Raw genomic sequence first — 24,596 nt, 5'->3', positions numbered from 1 at the left:
CACGTGGGTCGTGCGCTGACTTGAATTGGAGTTGCTAACCAATGAAAACGGAGTATTTCGTTTGACGCACGCTGACGCACTATGTTTTGAAAGAGGAGTGGTTCGCTGGACCAGAAAATGTGCATTAAAGGTACACTTTACAAAAACACTCCTGTGATTGTTATTTACAAAAATCAAATGAGTACATGAAAGTATGTAAATATAACAGCTTCTTTTTTTTTTTTTTAACCATATGGTGCATCACAAGTATTTAGCTTATGTTTTGTCCAAGAATGGTCGAAAGTGTGTGCTCAGTTATGGTGGAACTGAAGCCAATCTACATACTTTATTATAAGCGATCATTTCGAGTGTCATTAAATGAAAAACAAAATGCTAAACCTGGAATGAATGATGTAATACTGACTGAGGTGAATAGGAAATGCACCCTGCTTGCATTGATGATAATGGTTGTTCACATGACCTGACAGCACTGCCTAATAGATTTTTGTTCAAATTTAGATGGTGAAAAACTATGAATAAAGCTATGTCCTGGACTATTTATAGTGCTGCAGAAGTCCTGCCTCACCGCAATCGGCCCACTGGATAAATTCTATGTGACAAAAGAAATGTGGCTTCAGTAGTGAAATGCAATAGAGTAACAGAGATTTTGTGTTGAGAAAATTGTGGAATGTGTATATCTTTTTATTGAAATAAAGAGAAAAATGTACTTTTTAGAACAAAATACAGTAAAAAAAAAAAAAAAAAAAAAAAAAAAGACACATTTTGTGAATGAGACCAGTTGGCTTCCTTTCCTAAGTGGGTCTGAGCCCCAAGGAAGCCGGTGCATTTCTTTAAGAGGATCACTTTCTCTGGATTAGAAACATGGGCAACGCTCTAACATCTAACATCACACCCACATCCGGTCTGCACATGCCACAAGTTGTCACGCTGCAACCCAACAGAGTTGACACCCCATCAGGGAGAGGGGGAGTTCCAACACAATCAAATCTCTAAAGCTGCAGATAAAGTGTTGAATTGGACTGCAGCAGGCCTGGGTTCTGTTTTTCTGCTGCTCTTCATGTGTGTATTGTAGCGAAAAAATGAATGGAAGGAAAAAGAAATCCACCATTACAAAACAGAGATTTATTTCAGGGCCGTTTTCGATTATTTTTTGTTCGTACATTTGAACCATAAAAATTGGTGACTAAATAGCAGGATATACCTGTTTGCACAGAGATGTGCCACATATCTGGGACACGCTTTGATAAGGCTATCCAACATGTGGTACACAAATCCATTATTGTAACATGTAGTACAACAGCGTGAAAGTATGGATGCAAAAAGAAATTCTAACTTTAAAGAACTAAATGAAGCGGTTTTGCATGATTAAAGAAAAAATACATACTCATTGTACATAACATTTTGGAAGAAAGCAAAACATTTAGGGTTTATATACACATTCAATGTAAATGTAACACAATACAACTTTCTTCAGTTCACTTAGGTATTACAGAAATGTAGCGGTAACATTCATCAAATGGGAAATTTGATTTTTTTTTGGCATCACAAGACAAGTTGAACACCTTTTCAAGGACAGTTTCTGTGTCATTTTACTTCCACGTGTCTTAAAGCTCAAACGTTATTAAATACAGGACCATCATCACATGTTTCTATTTGTACATATTATATATTTAGCAGTGACATAAGCGAATATATGAAAAATATATAGTGCAGCATTTGAGCAAAAGGCACTCAACAGGTTGAAGTTAAATCTCCTGACAAACCAACCTACGATCAGACTGTCGTGCCATCAGTTTCAGGAATATGAAATCCAGGCTTAGCGCTTTCCAGCAGTGAATGAGTGGGCTATTAGTAAAGTGTTCCATTAAAATAATAAAACCTAAATGTAACAACAAAAACACACCAGTTCTATCTGAAATGACTCTCAATGGTGGGCACGAGCATAGCCACCTCACCGTGTCATTTGATCCTCTCCAGCTGCTCACTGTGCATTTACTTTCGTGCAACAGTCTCAGACAGCTTCTTCAGCCTTTTCTTCAGCTCCAGGGGGAACTTCTCATAGCACTTCTTACACACGGGCTTCATGTCAAACTCCACAAACTTGTTCCTGCAGGGAAAAGAGGAGCAGTTGTAAACTGGAAGTTAGATCTCGACACTCAAACTATCTACAGGTCTGTGCTAATGATACATCTGTTGGTGTGACAAATGGTTTGATAACTTGCTGGATTGAATTTGGCAACATGTCAGTTTTTGTGAAAGATCATGTAATTGCGCTCTGGTCTTGTTGTGCAGCATGTTTATTTTCTATGTATTCTACAAGGTACTAACAGCTCACACGTTTATATATAGGATATTTTTCTGGCTGCATTTTTACATCCCATCATCATGTACCAATCTCACGCTCTGTCTTCGGCCTCGAGCGCAACACAAATGTTTTCATTTTTTGTTTTCTTCTCTGTACAAGATGGTTATAATTTTAGGCTTTTTTTGCTTGTAAAAAAAAGTTACCTGAACAACTCTACGCACTAGTCGTAGATCTACATAAAGATTAAAATTCCTAATTTCTTCTAAAACGTTAGCAAACCCTTTAAACACTTCCCTTCTGCTGCCTCTTAACGAGATTCCCTTCCATATCGTGCCAACACTGCCTGGACCGCGTCATACCCAGAGAACCCACTGTTTTTCCTCAGCCGAGACCAGAAAGCTGCCGGAAGTGATTATGTCTTTACTCCTTAGACCAGACAGACTGGGAGAACCAAGAAACAAAGCCTCCCCTTTAGCCTGTGATTGATCTGATTTTCCTGTTTGTATAGCAAGTGCCAGCTTAAATCCTGATCGCCATTTCCTGCTCAGAGGTGGTTACGTGCTGAAACATTTTCAGTGTTAGACCACTTCAGATGTGTTGTATTAGTTTCTGTTCACCTACTAAACCTTCTAAAAAAGATGGCATGGGAAATTAAAAAAAAACACTAAACCAAAGAGAAATGGTCAACAAAGAAGATGAAAACTGACCAAGGGAGGAACAGCTGAAGTGAGGAGAAAAGAGAAAGAGAGGGTCACAGACACATGGGTATCAATAATTTCTTCTTCTTGTCTTTTGAGTCACGTTCGCGCTTGGCCAGCCGGCGTTTCATGTCATCAGGTAGGCGCTCATAGCAGTGTTTGCACACCGGCTTCAGATCCACCTCCACAAACTTTTCCCTGACAGAGCAGGGAGTAGGGAGAGATGGAGAGAGGTGCGAGGGAGGAGGAAGAGAGGAGAGGTAGATGGAGAGGAGGAAGAGAAACAGAATGACAAGAGTAAAGATGGTATGGGTGGACAGATGGTGCACAGAGAAACAAGGAGAAGAAAAGTGAGAATCAGGAAGAGAATAAGACTGAGAAACAGTTAACAGCAGCAAACAGTCTCAGAAGTGAGGCAGTTGTGAAAGATACATGGCAGAGCATGTAAGGAAAACACGGATATATAACAACAATACAGACCGATTCAGAAAATCTAATGATGTAAACTATGAGCATTACAATAACTGTAAAACTCACAACACACTGTGACTTACTTGAGGGTGAGCTTGGTGTTACAGGTAGAGCAGGCGAAACAGTTGACACACCAAGCCTTGTTAAGGGCCGACACCACTGAGGAAAAAAGACAAAAAAACCCCCAAAAAAACCACGATTACAGTCACAAGAGGCAGTTCTGCAGATAATCATCACATGATTTCACCTAAATGGTGCGCTTCTTATAATTATTCTTATAATCAAGAACTCCTCACGGAATTCATAAGTGAATCAATATGAAGTTAAAGTGAGAACTTAGAAGAACTCTTATGAGTGATGACATCAGTAGAGCTGCAGAATATACACTTCTTCTAAAAACTACGCATGTTTTCTAAAAATATGTTTTCTCACCGTCTCCTTCAATGACACGATTGCAGTGGTAGCACACATCTCCAAACAGCTGAGTGTGATTAGGGGAGAGAAATAGAAAGTTAGCAAAGAAGTCCAAAGTCCTACCGGCTCCATCTTATCAGCCCTCATCACGGCTCAAACAACACGCAGACGACAAGGCATCTGTAAACTTTCACCGGAGTTCAAACAGCAAAAACTCCTTCATCTAGCTTTCCAACACTAGGTGGAGTCATTACATTGACTGAATAAATGACAGAAATACTGAAGTTTACTGCAAATGAGTTATCAACATAAACATTTTTAAATAAGTCATGCTAATTATAACTCCCACTGTAATCAAAAGCTGCTATGCTGATGGCAGTGCATGTTGTCTTGTATTAATATATCCATAACATATTGATCTGTACCTGGTTGTAGTGTGTTTCACAGTAGGCCAGGCCCTTGCGCTCGTAGTGACGGTGTCCCAGGAAGGGTTTCTCACACTTAGCACACACAAAATGCTGCAAGCAAACCCAAGGCCAAGCACACATGGTTAGCACAGCTATCAGTCAGTTTTGTCATCACACTCAGACTGTGTAACAGGCAGCAGCACAGCCTGGCTCAGACATTATCAGGTCAGACCACAAGCAGATCAGTTCCGTACAGATGTCCTGTTACTGCGTCCATACAGAGGGTGGGCAAAGTGGTGACCTCAACAGCGTGTGCTAATCCTCCCGACAGTCATGAGAGGATTTAAATGCATGACATGGCAAGGCAAAAAAAATTCAGTTTATCAGATATCATTTTTGAGTGACAAAACGTTTGTGTATGAGGACACAATACATAGAAAAGATACACTAACTCTGAGTTATAAAAGCAGATTTCGGCTCGAGGCATCTTCCACCAGGTCTTTCTGCTTTGATTTGACAATTTTTACACTCAGATTAAAAGAGAAATTTCCCCTGAATTCTATTGTGGTAACTTATAAACACTCCGATTGTGCTCTATGGAACATACTTTATTTTACATTTACGTTTAAGATCAACATATAAATCGAACCTTATTAAATTTCCTATTTACGTCACTCATAGGAAACCTTAAAGTCAGTTTTTGTAAAATAACTTATTGCTATTATTTCAGATTGTCAGAAAAAATAAGATTGAAATTTAAAAAAAAAAAAGGAATTGATCTTATTGTAAAGCAGCTCAGGTTTTGTAAATTCTAAATGTGGAACAAAGAAACCTATTTCACGGAACTTTGTGAGAATATGATATGGCTTCACAAAAATAATGTGAGCTGGGCATTTGTCAGCACTATTTAATTAATGGACCGACCAGTGAACTTGTACACTAGTGCGACTCTTGTATGGAGGCTGGTAGACTGAAGCCAGGCAAGGAGACGGGGCAGCAATCGACGTCACGCTGATCCTTGATCCCCTCACCATATCAAAGTGTCTCTCACAATAGCCGCGCCCGCCTCGTTCATAAAATGGGTGGCCCTGAAAGGGGCGCTCACACACAGTGCACACATGATGCTACATGTGGAGAATGGAAAACAGGAAGATGGACTTCAAATAAGAAAAGACAGAAGAAAAGATGAAAAATAAAATAACAAAGAGACTAACAGATAATGAGTGCTGAACCTAACTAGAAAGATAAAGCTTGTCAATATACGAATCAGACATATGGAACATTTTAAGGGGTAAAAAAAAAAAAAAAAAAAAAAAAAAAAAAAACACTACGGCAATAATCATGAGCTCAAATAAACAGACTTTCAAACAACATAGAAAATACATCATTTAAAAAAAAGATAAGAGTCGCCAACAGATGAACACACTGAAATTTACAGTTTAAAAATCGCACCTCCACATGCCACTGCTTGCCCATGGCATTGACCACGCGGCCCTCGATGGGTCTCCTACAGGCCCCGCAGATGGGCACACCCATTTTGTCATGGCAGGGGAGACAGTAGAGTTCTCCCTTCAGCTCCCTGGCATCGGCCGTCAGCTCCTTACTGCAGAGGAACAGGTAATAAATATATAAGTGAACACGGTTAACGTAACAAGCAATTATTATAATTATTAGCAACTATTGTCAGTTAACAGGTGGTTTAATCACAGTGAATGGTAACTGGTTCCATGTTTACTGTTTTTTACAAACATGAAAAATATACAAGTTTTCTAATGCATCTGCATCATACTGTTAAGAAAGAAAATTAAAAAGAAAACATAGGACACACAGAGACTCTTACTCTGGTGCCTACGCCTACAATAACATCGTTTGTCCAGCAGAGAGCAACATTAGGTCTTTAGTCCATTGTTTTGTAACGGAAGGAAATTGCTGTTGGGTATTTGTTCTAAATGTGTAATTCTTTACGGACTAAACACTTGGAAAAGATTTATTTTGGAGATGTAATGCGTGAGGACAAGATAGAACAAGAGAAATCACACAATCATAGGTAATCTCCCTCTAAATCCTGGTGTACTTGAGCTGCCGATACTGACATATAAATGTGAGTTTCTTGGCAAAACAACCTAAGCATGCCTCCAGGGTTAGCCATTTCATTATATTCACAACCCAATAAATCCCCCATCCGCTGTGACATTCAGCCTTCTAACTTGCTTTGCGCTAAACATCCTTTCTGATGCTGACGCAGGTGGTCGGGTATGTGGATGCTGGTTTACCCGCAGTTGTTGCAGTTGAAGTGGTCAGGATGGTAGGGGTCGTTCTTGAAGAGCAGAGGCTGCTCCTCAATAATGGCATGACACTTCTGACAGATGTACTTTCCAAGGCCCCGAGCTTTCTCTTTGTTGTGGCACGGACGACACAAGTGCCTGATGGGAAAGACACAAAGACAATGTGTCAGGCAGAACAACAAAAACCATCCGATTTGAATTGATCACATATCAGCAGTGACATGAAGGTGAGGGATTCTAACAGGACTGACCGTCCAGCATTTTTAACAAATCCAACATCTGCGAGCACAGCCTGGCAGATGTCACAGCAGAAACAGTCCGGATGCCAACTGTTGTTCATTGCCTTGATCACACGTCCAATAATGAACTCACCTGAGAGAAAAGCAGAAGTTTACATCATACTTCTCGTTAGTTCACAGGTCAGAAACTCTAGTTCCTGTTCTTATACGACTTAAATGAAGAAAAATAGATGTCCTCACCACACTGGTGACAACAAGGAGCAAACAGCATCTGGAAGTCATGTTCACAGTACTTCCTTCCTTCAAACTGTTGATGCAACAGAATACAAGTATTTAGAACATCACAACTTGTCAAATATTCAGATTCACCACAAGTTATCGTACATAGTTATTCGTGGACATTTTGAAGGTATTTTTGCAATCTGCATCTATTAAAGACTTTCGTTGCCCGTGTGTGAACAGATTCAGTCCAAAGACTGTAATGAAAGGTGGATGTAACAAGGGATGGATCTGAGTGAGAAGCAAAGAACGGCGTCCATGGAACTCGAATGGCCAAAGTTTTTTGTGTTTTAATGTGCGACAGAAATAAAACAGACTGAACTTACAGCTGTCCACAGCGTAGTATTTTAAGATTTATACCATAATTCAACTAGGTGAGCAAAAGATTAAAAAAATAAATAAATCTTGTTGTCTTGTAGAACAAATCAGGTAAAGCTGGGCCCAAGAGACAGACGAGAAGTAAATTTCCCTAAACAAACTACAGCACAGGTTAAAAGTCAGACATTTGACTGGTACGGTCTATAAAGATTTTTATGACATTTTTATGACCCTGAAAACAATTGCAACTGCGGAGATTTATATTTGAATCTATAGACTCTGACTTGCAACTTATCAACATGAATATCAGATTCAGATGTACTTTATTAATCCTTCTTCTGCCACATGCTCTGCTGGAGATATCAGAAGTAACAGTAGTCATATTAAGAATAGAATTGCACACATTAAAAACACTACAATTCCACAACTACAGCATGTAATAATCAAAAATAGTAATCATCAAAGTAATAATAAAAAATAACAAGAAAATAGAACAACCAAGCAGAAAATAGTACATTTTAATGTATACACACACACTAAGTGTGTGTGTACACATAATAACTTATTGCTCATTCGGTTAAAACCGTCAGAGGCTGGAGTTTTATAGCTTTATAGCCCCAGGCAGAAATTATTTCCTGTGGTTTTGTGAAACAAATAGAGAGATGATGGGAAATATTCAGTTCACTGTGTATTCATAGAAATACATACAGTTGGGAAATGAGATTAATATCTCTGACTCTGGCGTTTATATTGATTAGAGCCATAAAGACACCTCTCACTGAGCAAACTAAGAGCCTCGGGTTATCCGGGACTTATCGGAGAAACATCCGGCTTCATTTCAAGGACAGTGAATGGACAGTTTACTGGAAGAGGGCTTCTAATTATTCAATACTGCATTAAGGGTGTGCTCACAGTTCTTTTTTCTTTTCAGTTGGACAAACTGTTTATTCAATAGAGGTGCATTAACAGAATCCTGTAATCGAAAATCAGTAGTTCAGACAGGAGCTGCACTGTGTGGTGTCTTCAGACCAACAGGTGTTTATCATAATCCACTGGCCTCAAGGTGCGTTTAAACCGGTGACTAACTGTGTCATGCACCTTTTTAGTAGTTTATTAAAGAAAAGAGTGTACCTCATAGAACAGCCCCTCTGGGAACTGTTGGAAACACTGGGCACAGACAAAGCACTGCTCGTGGTAAAGTTCCCCGTTGCTGTTCACGATCTTCTCTGCCGGGGCGAAGCCACTCTTGCAGCGCTCACACATGGCGTTGGCCAGCGCGTTGGCCATGTTGCTGAGAAAAACAAAAAAACAAAGAAATGGGGTTAAAGCGTACATGTGAAAGCAAAAGAGTGAAATGAAAATCGGAGAGTCGATCAAAGTCACTGAAACACAGCAGTTCAGTTCAGTGATTGTATATATTCAATGTAAATAAGTCATATAGTCGGTATACTTTCACATTTTTTTCCTATTATGTCATATAGTATTCTTAATTACTCATATTTATTCACAGTTAACTGGTTTTAATTGGCTGACCCTCCATTTGAAATGTCTAGCAGAGGCATTACAGTGAGAAGACTGTTTTCACTAGTTTCTTTCATTTAATTTTATTTTGTCCTACTCTTCTAAGAAGGACAACAAGCAGGGTCAGGTCAGAGCCAACTAAATGTAACTGCAATATTTTATATAACTCCAAGTGTCTAGTTTTCCTTCTTTGTGCAACTATTACTTCTTAGAATACCCCAGGGTTTTTCTTTAAGATCATATAAAACCTTGTTTGTACATATTTGAATGGATCACAAGTACCTTCAGTCTGAGAACACAAAGATTTCCCACCTCAGCGGCCTCCACGCCCTGATAACCAGAGCCAAAATAAACCCGAACGATTGTTTCTGTGAGTTTATAACCTCTTGCATCACATTTTCCTACTCTGCTGTCTCATTTTACTGAGTAAATCTTCCAGCTGTTACCATGACGTGAGAAACAAGGTGTGAACCTGATTCCACCAGCCTCACTGCAAAGCATACCTGTAATAGTTCAATGGGCCTAATTTAGTCTAACAGTGGAAAATAGAGGTGAGATCTCAGCAAAAGTACAAAAGTACTTCATTACAAACCTTAACAGCCCGCACTCACATTTACAAATGAGTTATAGACAATGTTACAGAAAAACACGGCATTTGAAATTGACTTAATTTGTGTAAGTGAACAGTGCAAGAAAGAAAGGTGCTGCAGAAACCCTGTCCACAACTATTAAAACACTCACTGGCATCTGCCTCTTATTTCCAAAGTCAAAAGCAAAGTTGTCTAATCTGGAGACAAATTGCACATTTCCACAAACTAAATAAATCTGTGGAGAAAAAGAAATGTGCAACACATCAGCTGGAATATAAACCAGTCAGTCCATATTTACAGCATCTAGTTTTTACAGCTGCTAACAGGGTTTGGGATTCTGAGCCATGTGAGCACTGCTCATAAATGGACCAGGATGTTTGCAACCAGCATGGATTTATTGAAATGGATGCACACATTATCAAACAATTCTCTCGAACATGATCATTCATTAACATGTAAATCACAAACTCTATCTCTGTGACAGGGCCTCCGTGATCCGGAGCAGGAATCCCAAAACGGCATCATGCAAATAAAAAACGAGTAGATACTCCTTCCACTGCCCTGAATAACAGCACTTTTTAAAAGTGCACAAACTCAGAGTAGGTGAAACATGTTGCAGATGGAAATGTTGATAGGAAAAATGCCAAAGAAGGAGTAACGAAGGGACAATCCTGACTTTGATGCTTTCTTTTAACGGCCGGAGTACCACACTGTATCTAGGCAACGCACAAACGCAAGCACAGACTACGTGGATCTTTAGGGAGTGATGCCATCTGTTCATTTTAACTAAATTAGTTTCTAAGTTTTTTTAAACAAGTCATAATCCTTAAAAATGCCTTTTCTCCATTTAATATCCTCAGTGTTACACACCACATAAGAGGGGGGTGGGTAAATGGTGGGTCCCTTAAAAAGAACATATTGGAACAAGATGTTCGGAGGCTTATCAAATACATATTGTTTCATATACCCTTTCTGGACTGATATCAAACACACTCAGCCCTGCCCTGTCTGAAGGATTTGTGGGAGGAAGTGATACATTCCTTCGGCATTTCCACCCTCCTATCTGTTTCCAACACCCTGATTCAAAGGCAAGCCTAAAAAGGTTGTAGACTTAGAACAAAACAGGTTTTCCTCAAAAAACTTCCAATTCTCTCTTGCTTTTTTTTTTCCTGTTAAGTCTGACCCACAAGCTGTTCTCATACATCTGAATCCGTTTAGGAACGGCCCACAGCTGTCCTTTGACATGCATGCAGGTAGGCAGCATGAACCTGTCTGACACATTAATGTAAATACACCGGAGAGGCACCTGGGAAGTGCATACAGGATGCAAAAAGTGTGCCTCAGATCCTGCAGGGTCTTGTTACAACAGGTTCCCAACATATCGATACTGATGAGTGTTTTGATACCGAGTAGTGTGTAAACACTACATGGATTTGCATGTAACTGCAGTTTCAACGATGGAGTGGGAAAAAAAATGAAAAGTGTAAGAAAACACACACACACACACACACACACACACAACAGACAGTTTACCTGCTCAATTCACACATGGGATCAGCTGGACAAAGTCAGCACAACATCCGGAACTATTCATTCAGATATCTGCACTTAGAGAGGTCATCGACTGAAGAGATCAGTTGGTGGAGTGTGTGAAGAACACGATCCCTCACCAACTTCAAATGGTGTCTTAAAAGACATTTTTTCTTTCTTTTTACAGATCAGCTATAAAAAAAAAAGACATTAAAAGGCAGCAGAGGAAGATGTCTTTTGAATCCCACATATGGCTCCCCTTTGAACCCAACTGTGCTGGCCTTTGACTATAAAAGGAGTCTGGTTGTCCCAAAAGGGACAGGATGCAGACTATCAGTTGTGCTATGAATGCCTTCTGTACCCTCTCTGGTCTCCACTTATCTTCGGTTCCTCATTTTTGCATCACTGCAAAACTCTGAGGCGACCAAGCATCAAACAGTCCATTAATGACCTTTCTTAAATGACTGAGAGGACTCAAACTTTATCATGCCATTGTTGTCTCCTGGTTGCCCTTTCTTTCATTTTTCGCTGTTTATTGTCACACAGAGCCCAAATCGCACAGTATTCCGTGCGTGACCGTGTGTCCTTGCTTTTCTACACAGTATGATGAACCCATATCGGTCAAAAATACATTATGTATATTTAGCCATCCTGTCTCTCAAGCACACATACTTCAAATGCCAGCTGGCATATTCTACTTTGCATAACAACTCCCCCCTTGGCACAAAAATAGCCCTTCCTGTGCGTACTCTCCTGTAGCGCTCACAGCGATCCCTGCACAAACATGGCACCTACGGCAGCTTGGGCTAATCAAACTGGCTGGTAAGACTCAGCTTCAGGCAGATGAGAATTCTTCACATTCTGTAACACTGCAGTCAGCCCTGAGTTAACACACTAACACCATGTCAGTGAACAAGCAGACTGAATTCCTTAAAGCACACTCCCACTATAACGTACCATTTTTTCTTAACTGGCATCAGTTTAACTGGCACATCAGAGACAATTCTTGATATCAGATCGGATTTCATTGGATGGAAAAATCTCTGGCCATTAATCATAGTACATCCAAGCCATGAATCAACTCATAAGTCATGTTCCTACCCATGCTTGATGATAGTCCCTCAGAGATACCACAGTGAGGTGAGTAAGATCTAATTGTATGCCTGACAAGCTGATGAGCAAAACCTTTCTCTGGTGAGACATCGTATTATAATAATAGTGATCGCATATCGAGGCTCCAGCAGTAATTTCACAAAGCTAAAGCTTTCAAAACCATTTCTATGCCACAAGAAACAACAGCATATTTTTGCTTTTGTCCACTACTTACAAGCGAGCATAAAAGTCACAAAACTCCTTGTAGACTTTGACATCACTCTTTCGCCTTTGGGACTTGGACACGGGGACCTCAGCCTCTCCGCCATCGCCACTCTGAAGCCTCTGGTGGTAGCCGTTCATCTCTCCGTGACGAATGTGATCTGGGGCTTCGCCATCCTCAGGTATTGACGGTGGCAGGGCACGGCCGTTCATCTCTAAAACAGTCCGAGTTAATCCCGGAAATCTGTACAAAACTTGCACAAAGTGACTGCTATCAGGACTCCTTGCGCTCCGGTAACAATCCTCTGTGATGGTTCAGAGTTGGTTTCCAGTCATGGGAATGCGGCAGGCAGTGGAAGCTGTAATCCACATTACAAGTCAGAGAGCCGATCAGTCTGTGCTGGGAGTTCTCGCCCTCCCACCGTCTTTCTCTCTCTCTCTCTCGCACACACACACACACACACACACACACACACACACACACACACACACACACACGCACACACACACACACACACACCCCGTCTCTAACGGACACACTCCCTCTTTCTCGCATTCCCCCATCAACTCTCTCTTTTTCTCTCAAACAAACTCCCAGCCTCCCCTCCCGTCACACTTGCTGTCTATTCTTGGGCAGGTTACTGAAACTGAAGAGCCCAGCCCGACTCTTGTCCAGACAGAGGTCACTGTGTCGCCACGGAAACACACCCCCAACCTCACCCCCATACGCAGATAAACACGTAGACCCTCGCTATGATTTTCAAATGCTTTGTACCACTCACATATACAGTCTTTGCTTACTATCTCCTAATGTTCTCAATCCTTCTTTGCGTGTGTTGAACAGTTGGAAGTCTTTGTGTGTCGGGATCAGTAATGCACAAAGGGGGAATGTCGCACAGCCAAAGAGAAAAGCTGAAGGAGTCCGAAATCAATAACAGGAACAGAACAATGTGGGATTAATGTTGAACATTCACCTACAAAGCAGGGCATTCAAAATAGAGTTTGGCATGTGACAAGTGACATGTTTGGCTTTTGGGATCTTTGCACACTTTCACTTCACATTCACCATTCCCACATACACTTATAAACCCCTTCTTGTGAACAATATTATGTGATTAGTTAAGGTCTGCTTATTCCTGGGTTTGATTCAAACCTTTCTGACATATTGGTAACACAGTATAGTATTTAACACAACAGCTCGAAATATCAATTTAACACATATTTCTGAAGCCATTTGGACCAACAACTACGAATATAAGCTAATCCTTGAAATTTGTAAGCTTACACATGCCTTCAAACCCCAAATCTGTCTGTCTCTCTTCTGGGTAAATGATAGCCCTTTATGTGGTCACATTCAACTGGCTCCTCAAATTAATCACCACTTCCCAAAACATCAAAACAACACCAGGCCAGATTCTGGAAATACACTCAAGTGAGGCAAACAAATCCGATGCTCATATCGGAAAACAGCTGCTATTTCAATCCTGCAGAAATAAAGGGATTAGTAATAAAAGCTAGAGTCAACATGGCCAAGTCCTAGACTCATGTGTTTAAGTCCAACTGAAACATGTCTCTTCAGTAAAACAGTCTTCATGACTCCACTCTACAAATAGACAGCCAGTGGAGCCTCAACTCCAAACTAGGTGCTGGCAGCTGCCGTTTTGTGTCTGTGTGTGTGTAAATGCATGAGTATATGTGTGTAAAAGGTTTTGTATACAGAGGGGCCAGCTCCGAAAGGGACCACTAAACTGGCTAGAGTAGAATAATTCATTTCCATCATGAACTGAAATCCCAGATTCATCACCAAATCTTACCAGTTATGAGACATTTTAATTGGTGTCCGATTTTGTCACTGAAAACCTGGAAAAGGCGTCTGTCACTCAATCTCACTTTTTTTTTTTTTTTACTTTTGAAAAAGCGTCCGAACATGCACGGAACATATCACCATGCAGCATTTAGCCCACGCAGCCTTTTCAAAACAGAACAGGGTCTGCATTAAAAGTTATATGCTCGGTGAGGGAACTCAGCCACTGGGAACCAGTGGCTGAGTGACGAGGGTACAATGGACAGAGGGCGGGTGCTCAACAGGAAACTCTCCTCTTGATTACTGTAGACTCTTTGCAGGGTGTTCCACCCTAACATGCCAGCTTGAGAAGTTGTCAATTCTCCGGCGTCCACTCGGACACAGAAAAAGGCCCATTGTTCATGTGAATATTCTCACCATAGTGCCAGCCGTGCTAAAGAGAGGGTGGAGAAAATGGGCTTAAATAGTGCAGTTTGAAAACGTTGAGTCAGCCTGTGCTAAAGCTAGGGGCCTCAGTTTTAACTTGGTACTCTAAGGAGTTTCACTGCAAAATAAAAGCTTCAAAAAGGTCCATGACATCATAATGTCAACAAGTTCAGCATTGAAATTCTTACACTCTCCATGTGGGATGAAGACAGATACAGAGAGAGTGTTGATATGAATGTCGACCTGAGCAGCAGTCAGCTCATCTCTGGTGTGCTCCCTCTGCAGGATTTTGAGACTTCCTTCAGGGGCCTTTAAAAGTCAGTGGAAGGGTCACAGGTCAGGTCACTAAAGCCAAACTTTGGAAATGACGTAGGAAAGACAGTGTCCTGTTTCAGTGAAGAGTCAAAGGCCTGGCTGCTTCCCTGGTAGGAAAAATTTAGAAAAACAACCCACAGTTCTGTCTATTTCTTTTTTTTTTTTTTTTTAAGGATCAGTCATCACCTTTATATGTGTAAAGCTTAGATAAATCAAACAGCTGATGCCAGATATAATATCACAATGCTGTAAACGTTTATGTGTAGGGCCAAAAATGCAAACAAACAGCAGAAATTCTGTTAGCTTAATGGACTCACGCATGAGATAGAAATCAAACACACCCTGGTCACACACCGTACTAAGCAGTGTCAACAACAACCATGGCAACACAGACATGAGGGCTGTTTTTCACTTGGCAAATCTTCAGGTGTATGTACGCTAACACGTGTTGTACAAATGTACACAAACTGAAAGACACACCGATTCCATGACTGTGCAAACACGGCGAACATTTCTATTGTTCTGTAACTTTGGTCCTGGGGGACATTTTGACCTCTGTTAGCAACGGTCCGGACACACTTAACTGTCCAGAGCAGGAAAAACATGCAGCCCAGAGTGCACTAAGCAGCATGTTTGTACGTCCTCATTTCTGTCCCTTTACTATCAGATCAGCGCCTCGGTTAAAACCGTGCAATGATTAAATTGATGAAAACATACTATTTTCATTCACATGCACACGTTGTGACATCGTTAGGTGTATGCTTTTGCATGCAACGTGTTCTTTTTCAACTCTAAGCACTCAGTCAGTTCACTGGGAGTGCACACGATCTACTCCGGTGTCCTTCCTCTTTTCTGTTTTACAGAAATGTCAGTTTAAGTGCCTGCTTAGCATTAAACTCAAGTGTCCACAGAACTGGAGCTAGGACCAGGAATTTTTGTTTTGTTTACAGTCAACTTAACTCACAAAGAAACTCCAACACAGTGAACCCGGCAAATAGCACTTTTGGAAATCTAAGCGCAGACTGACACAGACACGTCGAGCATCGAGCCTCACACCTGCACACGTCACCTGCGGAGGCTTTGCTGGAGTCTGCGCGTCAAACTAAAGCGTTCAGCGTAGCTTCAGTGAAGAAGAAATCAGATAAATAGACCTTTGCTGCATTTTTCGGAAAAAAGTTGAGACAAAAAAGCATTTTTAAGAATAAAAATATTGCTTAAAAATGTCAGCTGTGTGCATGAGAGCCTGCTAGTTTTCTACCAATGCTGGTTAAAATGTGTTGTTTTAAAAGTTATCCTGATGCTAAATCTGAATCAGCGTACATTTTCGGACTCACCACTTCGGCATTGTTTTATACGCAATATGCTCCACGTTTTACACTATTAAAGCGGTTTTCATTGATCTTCCCTTTTGCTCCATCTATGGTTTAATAAAGTCTCGCCGTTTACTGCTTCAACTGGTGTTCACTCAAATAATGTACGACCAGAATTACTTGTCTCAGTTTCCTAAGATGGTACATTTAAATTTGAGAGAACTGTTCGACACAGTGATGATGTTAGGTGAGATATCATCTCCTCTCCAAAACGTAGGAATGGGGACCTAAGAAATGAGGTGTTTGTGGGCTGACTGGGGACACTGCTCATGCAAAAGATCCTTTTTTCTGTCCACATTCCTCACATTGCAACATTCCTCTAACCACTTCAGGATCTCACACACACACACACACACACTCACAAATTAAAAAAGACAGTTAGAGGTGTGGTGAAAGAGGACTGATGTTATCATTTTGTGAAAACTAATGTTGCAAAAGTCTGTTTATATTACTCATGCAACTCAGAGGATTTCAACCATCAGCTGCAGTCTTTACTGATCAAATAATCAACAACATTCACCCTTATCTGCGCTTATCACAACCCACCACACAGGTCTGGACTTATCTTCAGGGATTCTTCTGAGCTTTTTTGGCAACACAAACAAAACTTTTCAGATTTTTTTCATGCAGGAGTGTGAATCTGCTACAGCTGATGATATCCAGCTAATAACCAACGAACCAACTCCAAAAGTGTTCTTTTATTTGTTTTTCTTATTATTATTACCGGTCAAATCGTGAAAAAAAGAGGCAACTTAGACAACTATGCACCGTAAATGGACCACAGTGGAAGACACTGTCGATAATAGTCCATAAAGCATGTAGTGCAAAAGTGATCCATTTTTGAGAGAAATACTTGGATATCGGCCAAATATCAACAACAGAGGGAGCAGTAAAACAGCAAGTAACATATTAGCAACAAGCGGCAGTGAAGAATGAATCAACATTTCTCAAACACAGTCTTAATGAAGCCTCACAAAGGCCCACTCACCTGACACTGTCCCTTGCCAGGCTGCCATAGCTGTCTGGTCTCTCTTGTCTTCTTCTGTACAAGTCTGAGTTTGACAACTCTTTCAGCCTTAAAGAGTTCATGTCCCCTCTGCTTTTCTCCCTTCCTTCCTTCCTTCCTTCCTTCCTACTTCTTGTCAGCTGTGACTGCTCAGTCCAGCAATACTCATACTCCAACAAGAGTGGGTGTTAATGTTGGACCCAAATGAAAATGTTCAGCTGTGTGTTGCTCTCCCTCTCTCTCTCTCTCTCTCTCTCTCTCTCTCTCTCAAACACACCTCCAGGGCTATCACCTTTGTGGTAAGAAGCGTACAGAGGTGTGGTCTCTCTGCCCGCACACCTATCAACTGCTTCTTGCTCCTCCTTCTTCTGGAGCAGGTAGAAGGGGAATGCATCGGGGGGGAAAAAGGAGAAGAGACTCGTTGCTTTCTGTGGCCTTTGCCCCTACTGTTTCTGTTTGCCTCCTACTTCTCTGTGCCACATTGTTCTGTTCAAAACAAAAACATGTGACAGAGAGGAGGGAGGGCAAACAGAAACAGTAGGGCGACAACACTTAATATAATCACAAAAATATACAAAGATGGGTTGTTGGTAGCTTTCTGTATTGTGTTTGTCTTCTCACAATAGAAGCTTAAACTAATCCCTTGTGCAAATGCTTCACTTTTAAACGATGATCAGCTGACATGAAAACAGTGAGGTGTGACAGGGCACGGGGAAAAAACAATGCAAACAAAGCTGAACTCAGCAGTTTCCATATCTTGGTTTCAGTCATGCGTTCATCTTTTGTAAACTGATGTTTTTTTTCCCCAACAGACACAACACAGCATTATTAAATAAGAATGTCAGTCTATGAATAATTCATCACAGCATTATGTGGGAACAAGCGCTCTTCTCTGACAGACACAAAACGCAAAGTTCGTCTCGTGGACGTGCTCGGATGAAAACAACAAGGTTGCGACGCTGTCGAAGCCGGGACAGGATTGGTTAGATGGTGTGAGGGCAAACGTCAGCTGACGGTGGGTGTCGGGATCGAAAAACTGAGCTGAGTGCATATTTTGTTTATGTTAAGACTGATGGAAGATCCCATTTAATCTTTTAAAATATTACTTCTATTCATAAGAACTGGCTTCAAAAGTAAGAAAATGCCACTTAAAATCGTCACAATCTGCTTTTTTTTGTGTGATTAATCAAGTTGACATTGTGAATATCAAATAAACCCATCATTACAGATAGGGGGAAGCAAACTTTATGGTGATAGATGGCCGTGGAATTTGTAATGGCTGACACCATGTATCATCTTGGTCTGTACAAACAAGTATGTGCCCACAGTCGACAGTTTGCACCACACGGATTCACCTTCGGCAGCTTGCCTTGACCTGTTCAGCATTCCACATGTCTCAGAGAAGCTCACATAGAGTCTCACAAGTGAAGAGTGTGAATGCTGAATTTTAGTGTCAGCTGCACATCCTGAAGTGGGGATGAGCTACTGAAGTTAAGTACAAAGAGTGAAAGCAACCAGTAAGAATCTCTGAACAACAACAAAGAAAACAACCAAAAGCCACAAAACTACAAAAAAAGAAAACACCCATCTTGTAACGGCCACTTTCCATGAGTTTGACACTCCTGAATTCCTTCTGACAAACCCATTTTAAAGTTTTGAGTATATTCTGACGTCCCACCCCCATTATTTGGCTATGGATAACAAAGTGAGTGTCTGGAAGATCAAATTATCAATTATAAATTATCATGAGATTCCCATAAGCATATAGGGATTTTAGCAAAGTCAAGTGGGAAGAATCTTATTCCTATTTTTGTCTGTGGGGAAGCCCACAGCCCCAGCTCAACTACGAATATGCTGCCACCGTGTGGATAGCACTGGTATTACAGCTAGTATTTCAACTGAAACGTCTCATGTCTGAGCAAACTGACAGTGTGATTAATAAAATGCCACATTTTGCCTTGACTACCGACTCTTGATACTTTTTTCTATATTTGAAACAACTAATATAAACTTTACATTCTAGTCACATCAAGTTTTATTTCCCATCTGCTGTTTTCATTTACTCAAGTATTGTATTGCTGTTATTCAGCTGTAATGAACACACATTATAACTATAAATCGAGTTATGCCATCACTGACTCACATAAGAGGAAGTATGAATAACGGTCCCAGTGCTGGGCCGCAGCACAAGATTTCAAATGCATTCTAAAGAAAAAAATTTAAATAACATGTTAATACAGTTCATACATGAGCCAAGAAATGGAGCTGTGTCCCTATATTTCTTACAAGAATTACAAGGAAAACGTAAACAAATAACTAAACACGTCTTACCAAAATTCCGTCGAACTATAGTGAGGATGTATTTGGCTGTTTCTCAAGTCCTATTTGCTGTCACTGCAGACTCTCCCACTTCACTTATCTCAGTCGTCATGGCCACATCACTTCCTGTTTGCAGCTGTGCGAGTGCAGCATGTGTGAGCCAGAGGATGTTGTGTCCACTCCTGCCTATGTGCCAGTGCTCTCTACGAGTTTGACGGGTGTACAATCAGCGAGCAAACGTCGTCTTGATTGCGTGGTTTAGGACCGTTCATCAGGTCAGAGGCAGGGTGGGAGGATATGGATGAAGTTTTAAGGAGTTAAAGCGGAGGATGGAGGTGCGAGGAAGTCAGAGTCAATTACCAAACTGAGCGAACAGTGAAGTAATCCTCACAGACCTGCGAGTGCTTCCTGCCAGCTTTCCGCAAAAAGTTAAAGGGCCAAAACTCCCAAACCCCACTCTGCCGTTGTTATATCGTGCATGTTTCTTCAAGTCATAGGTGTGCACTGAACAGATTACACAACTCTGTGTGTCATGGAAAAAAAGGAAAGAAAGCGGAACATGCATCTGTACATTTCTGTAGAGTAAAATCTTTGTGCAATACATTGTTTCGGTAACAAATCTGAAAAATACATACAAAATTTAAACAAACAAACAAAAAAAAAACATCATGAAGAACAAAAGAAAAAGCATTGCAATGACTTCAAAGCGTCTCTACATACAGATGGAAATTTTACCACCGAGGATCCCCTGAAAGTGCTGGATGATCAGTTCTGCTTCGCTCAAGGAGTTATCGATCATAAGAGAAGCATCAAAGGTCGTGGCTTTTCCACATTCCACAGGCGAGTCCACCCACAAGACTTGAGATTGGCGGAAAATTATTAAGAGAAATAACAAATATGCCAGACAGCATTTTCTCCAAGACTGGCACTAACCTACTCATATTAAAGCGGAGACTTCTTTTTTCTAATTGACTGTGAATCTTCACACGTGATGCAGGGGGAATGCAGTTCAGCACTTCAGTATCTGAGGGTCTCTGCTCTCCGTGGGTGAGGGAGGGAGTCTGCCTCAGGTGGAGGACTTCAAACCCCGTGATCACAGGTGATAGGAGAAGGGACAATGAGGTCAGGTCCAGTGCAGCCTCTGCAGCTGCTGTATCATACATTAGTGCTGGAGAAGGAGCAAAACTCTCAATGTACCTACGGGTCAAGTCTGTGATGCTGACCCCACTGACAGGATCCTACATACAAACAGCTGACAGAAACTCTGAAATGGAGCACTCTTGATGATGATAAATCGTGACAGATTATGGACAATAGTGATGAAAGAAATTCCCATCAATATTACTAGATTCTGGGCAACTTCCTTTTCCCAAGAAAGAGGGTAAAATTAAAAGGAATCTCAAAGAGCTGTAACTGTTCATCAGTGTGGTTTCACTCAGGAAGAGGACAAGGACATGCAGCTGTCCAGCCTCAAACAACAAGATATGATATGAGGATGGAGAAAAGTAAAATGATAAAATAACCATGAGAACAAATAGCAGAAATGTGCTTCTATGGCTCAAGCAAGGTATAACTGTAAAGACAATAGCATTTCGGACTCTATTCTATGAATAAAAACTCATTTTAAGCAAACTATATCCCAAATGAACCTTACAGCTGCTACTAAGATGCACCCAGAGTTATTGGTCACAAGTGGACAGGTCTATGTGCGTATGGTTTATGCCAGTTATTGAAATGTGTCTGAAGTGATCACCTGGGATTGGATGTTATACGCTAACAAACATGTGGCTTAATGTAACCAAATCACAAGTAGAAAAAAAACATCAAAAGTCTGAATGCAACCTGTGTGCGTGTGCATTTGCAATCACACTTCTTCAGACCACATGCATTCAGTTAGCACGCACACGGTTAAGTCCTTCCCAACCTTACCGCTTCCAAACAAGGACAAGTCTACACTGGAGGCCGAGACGTTCGTCTGAGCTCCGGTTGTATCAACACAGCGTGGGATCAGATTAAAATGTAATGCACTGGGAATGCAGCAATCCTGTGGCTGTCAAAGACTCACCCTTTTACAGCTTGAAAAGTCTGTCCAGAGGGCTTTATAAAAGATAGATTCACCCCAGGCCATAAATCAGACTAGTGAGGAGGGAAATAAATAAATAAATGCTCAAAATAGCGTCCCATGGGGAGCTGATGGTCAGGAAGTGGTTTGGAAAGCTGCGACTACCGTCCAATGACTTTATGTGGACATTCCTGGGCAGGGAGGAGGTGGATCTGCAGAAAAGAGGAACATCCTCACTCCCATTTTCTTTCTTTCTTTCTTTTTTTTTTTTTTTAATGAGGTTGATGCAAATACAATACTCCTTTCTGTGAGTATACATATAAATATTTCTAATAATCAGTACTTTTGGAAATAGCCTGATTTGTGCAACGTCAAATAAGGAGTTTTACATACGTCAGACAGATTTGAACTGTACAAAAGTTTGAACCATCTACAACTCTGAGCAAAAGAAGACAATAGTGTATTGAAGATTCAACAAGATGCTGTCGCCAACATTTAACATTTAACATTTACCACAGCGTGGGCCCATCTGAATGGGCAAAATCATGCGAGGTAAAAAAAAATAAAAAGGTGACATCATCTTTGACAGATGATGTCATAAGGTCTTTAAATCTTGCAACAGGTTAGCGCCCTTAGTTATTTGTCAGAAGAAATGCTACAGCGGTGCTTTCAGTGTTTGCTGCAACTATTAGCAGTAATGGATAAAGCAGGACGCATTCATTTCCAGCCCGCTGGTGTATTACAACAGGAACACCTTCAAAAGAGGAAACCTGTAACCGTGATACAGTACAAACACAACAAACACAAGCTTTCCCACCGAAACTAAGTCCATTCAGAAAAGCTTTTAGTTTATTGTCAGTTTGACGTCTTGCAAAAAAAAAGCCTCACTACAATCCCGAGCTTGTGTTTAGTTTTTTTTTTCCTTTTTTTCCACTCTTCAGCCTGCATACAGAGGCTGTGAACTGAAGCCTCATTCAGTAACACGTCCGGGGGGCGCTAGCGTCAAGTTCAGATCGCAGCTACAGAGAAATGAATTGTTTTCGCGTCGCGACACTGCATGACACATACAATATTCTCAAACACACACACACACAGTTTCAGAGTAAACATGCAAAATACACGCGAGGCATTCTAACTACACTCCAAAAAAAAGTGTAACGTTTTTTCGTTTTTTTTTTTTTTTCGTTTTTTTTCTCCAGTGAAAAACTGCCAACTTCTTAACTTTTTCTGGCAAAGATGCCCTCGAGAGACACACTAAACTACTCAACTTACCCGTTCGTCATTTCAGTAACGCCGAGCATCACTTCTCCCTCTCTCGGACCAGAAAGTGTGCTTTTTCTGACCTCTGCCGCAGATGTCCAGATGTTGTACCGTCCGGGATACACTGTGGAGCTGCAGAGTTGGTTTCCACAGCACAGAATGGCGAATACGGGCGGCCTCGCCTCTGTCCACCAGCGGCACTTCACGCGATATTCCACTTCCGCTGGAGACCTTCAAACAGCTCAACGCCATGACTGGGGGGCCTCGTGCCCTCGTCTGATGCAGACGAAGTGTAACTATCCGTGAAACTTGCTCCGAGTAATATTTTCGGAAATGATATGGAGTGAAATGAACTGAACTCGTGCACCTTAGAAATAACTCTGCAAAAAAATAATAATTCATAAATTAAATGGAAACATATAGCTGCGGCTTATTTGAAATAGGTTAACACATGAATGTTATGTGTCATTTTATTGTCAGTTATAATTTCATCTGTTGTGTTAGGATTAAGAAACATCTGCACTTTCTCTGTTAAAACTCCTCTATAACAGCTTGATCATCCCTTTGGACAATTCCCTATTCTTGTGCATTATCCAAAATTATGGCCAAAACTTGTGTGCAATATATCCATTTACTTGAATTTACTTACACCTTATTTATCTATCACCACAAACACCATATTTTATTTTATTTACCGTAACAAAAAACTGTTGCATCTTACACCTTCCCTTATTGTACATACTTATATATATATTTTTTACATTTTTATTTTCTCTTTGCACTGTTTTGGTGGCTTTAAATTTCGCTGTACAATGACAATAAAGGCATTCTGATTCTGATATTCGCTATCAAATGTGTCAAAACGCAGTTTGTAGGTTTTAAAAACCTCCTTCTTTTAAATTACATCTTGTTATTATTATTATGAAGGTAATGCATATTCTTTTCATCGGCTTTTTTTCCTCTGTAAATAACTGCTGTGCACACCGAGGAGCAATTTGAAACTCAAAACGACAAAACACAAAATTAGTTAGCCTAATCCCCTGCTTGTATATTTTCTGCTGTTTTTGTTTTTTTTTTATGGTAAAAGACAGCGTGGGAACCACTAAGCCATATGCCATGGTGGTCCTTTATTTCATTCAAGTTCACAAAAAGCAGCCCGCTGCATCATCTTTGGGGAGCAGATGTGCAAGTCTGACACATCCGTGCTTTTAAACTGAAAGCGGAAATGAGTTGGAGTCTGTATCTGTGTAGCTATGGCAACTTCACAACTAGTCATCGACCTCTTACAGAATTACACTTTAATAGGTTTTACTGGCAGGAATTAGTCAGATCCACCCTGTGAAGCCACTGCATGGCACGCTTTGGTATCACCGCGTTAGCACGTCTGTTATTAGACTGATGCCGTCCTCCGCTTGTGCATCCTCTGTAGTCTTACTGAAGCTGTGAGTCGGGATTAATGGGTTTTCTTCTTTTTTTCCCCCCCTCCACTGGAAAACTAAACAGAACTTCAACATGGCGGGTGGGTGTCCCGGAGAAACTTATCGCCGAGAGATCCTCACTTTTCGTTGTGCAGATTTCCTCTAAACTATCCCGAGTTGTAATGATAACTCACTTGGTTTTATTGCAAAGCATTGAGGAGAACCAGTGTAGAACAAGAAAGGGT

The 24,596-nt window shown here is 40.9% G+C and overlaps 1 protein-coding gene across 8 annotated transcripts; it reads right to left on the bottom strand.

Moving 5' to 3' along the window:
- Positions 1 to 1,102: 1,102 nt before the first annotated feature.
- On the bottom strand, positions 1,103 to 23,099 carry LOC142396802 (LIM and senescent cell antigen-like-containing domain protein 1). Of its 8 annotated transcripts, XM_075479909.1 has the most exons (12): positions 17,275 to 17,336; positions 14,845 to 15,023; positions 8,548 to 8,707; positions 7,060 to 7,126; positions 6,832 to 6,952; positions 6,569 to 6,718; positions 5,748 to 5,898; positions 4,314 to 4,406; positions 3,907 to 3,955; positions 3,558 to 3,633; positions 3,013 to 3,201; positions 2,018 to 2,107 (listed from the first exon to the last, which is right to left on the bottom strand). In XM_075479909.1, the coding sequence occupies exons 3-11, from the start codon at positions 8,701 to 8,703 to the stop codon at positions 3,057 to 3,059; spliced, it is 1,008 nt and encodes a 335-aa protein (XP_075336024.1). In that variant the 5' UTR covers positions 8,704 to 8,707; positions 14,845 to 15,023; positions 17,275 to 17,336; the 3' UTR covers positions 2,018 to 2,107; positions 3,013 to 3,056. The 8 variants fall into 8 exon arrangements, with proteins under 8 accessions (XP_075336022.1, XP_075336019.1, XP_075336024.1 ...); XM_075479908.1 differs by lacking the exons at positions 14,845 to 15,023; positions 17,275 to 17,336 and adding an exon at positions 22,946 to 23,099; XM_075479910.1 differs by lacking the exons at positions 14,845 to 15,023; positions 17,275 to 17,336 and adding an exon at positions 19,624 to 19,646.
- Between the last annotated feature and the right edge of the window lie 1,497 nt (positions 23,100 to 24,596).

Source organism: Odontesthes bonariensis, chromosome 12, assembly GCF_027942865.1.
Source record: "Odontesthes bonariensis isolate fOdoBon6 chromosome 12, fOdoBon6.hap1, whole genome shotgun sequence".
Lineage (NCBI taxonomy): Eukaryota > Metazoa > Chordata > Actinopteri > Atheriniformes > Atherinopsidae > Odontesthes > Odontesthes bonariensis.
The sequence above is the reverse complement of the archived record's forward strand: the minus strand, read 5'-3'. Positions and strand labels throughout refer to the sequence as shown.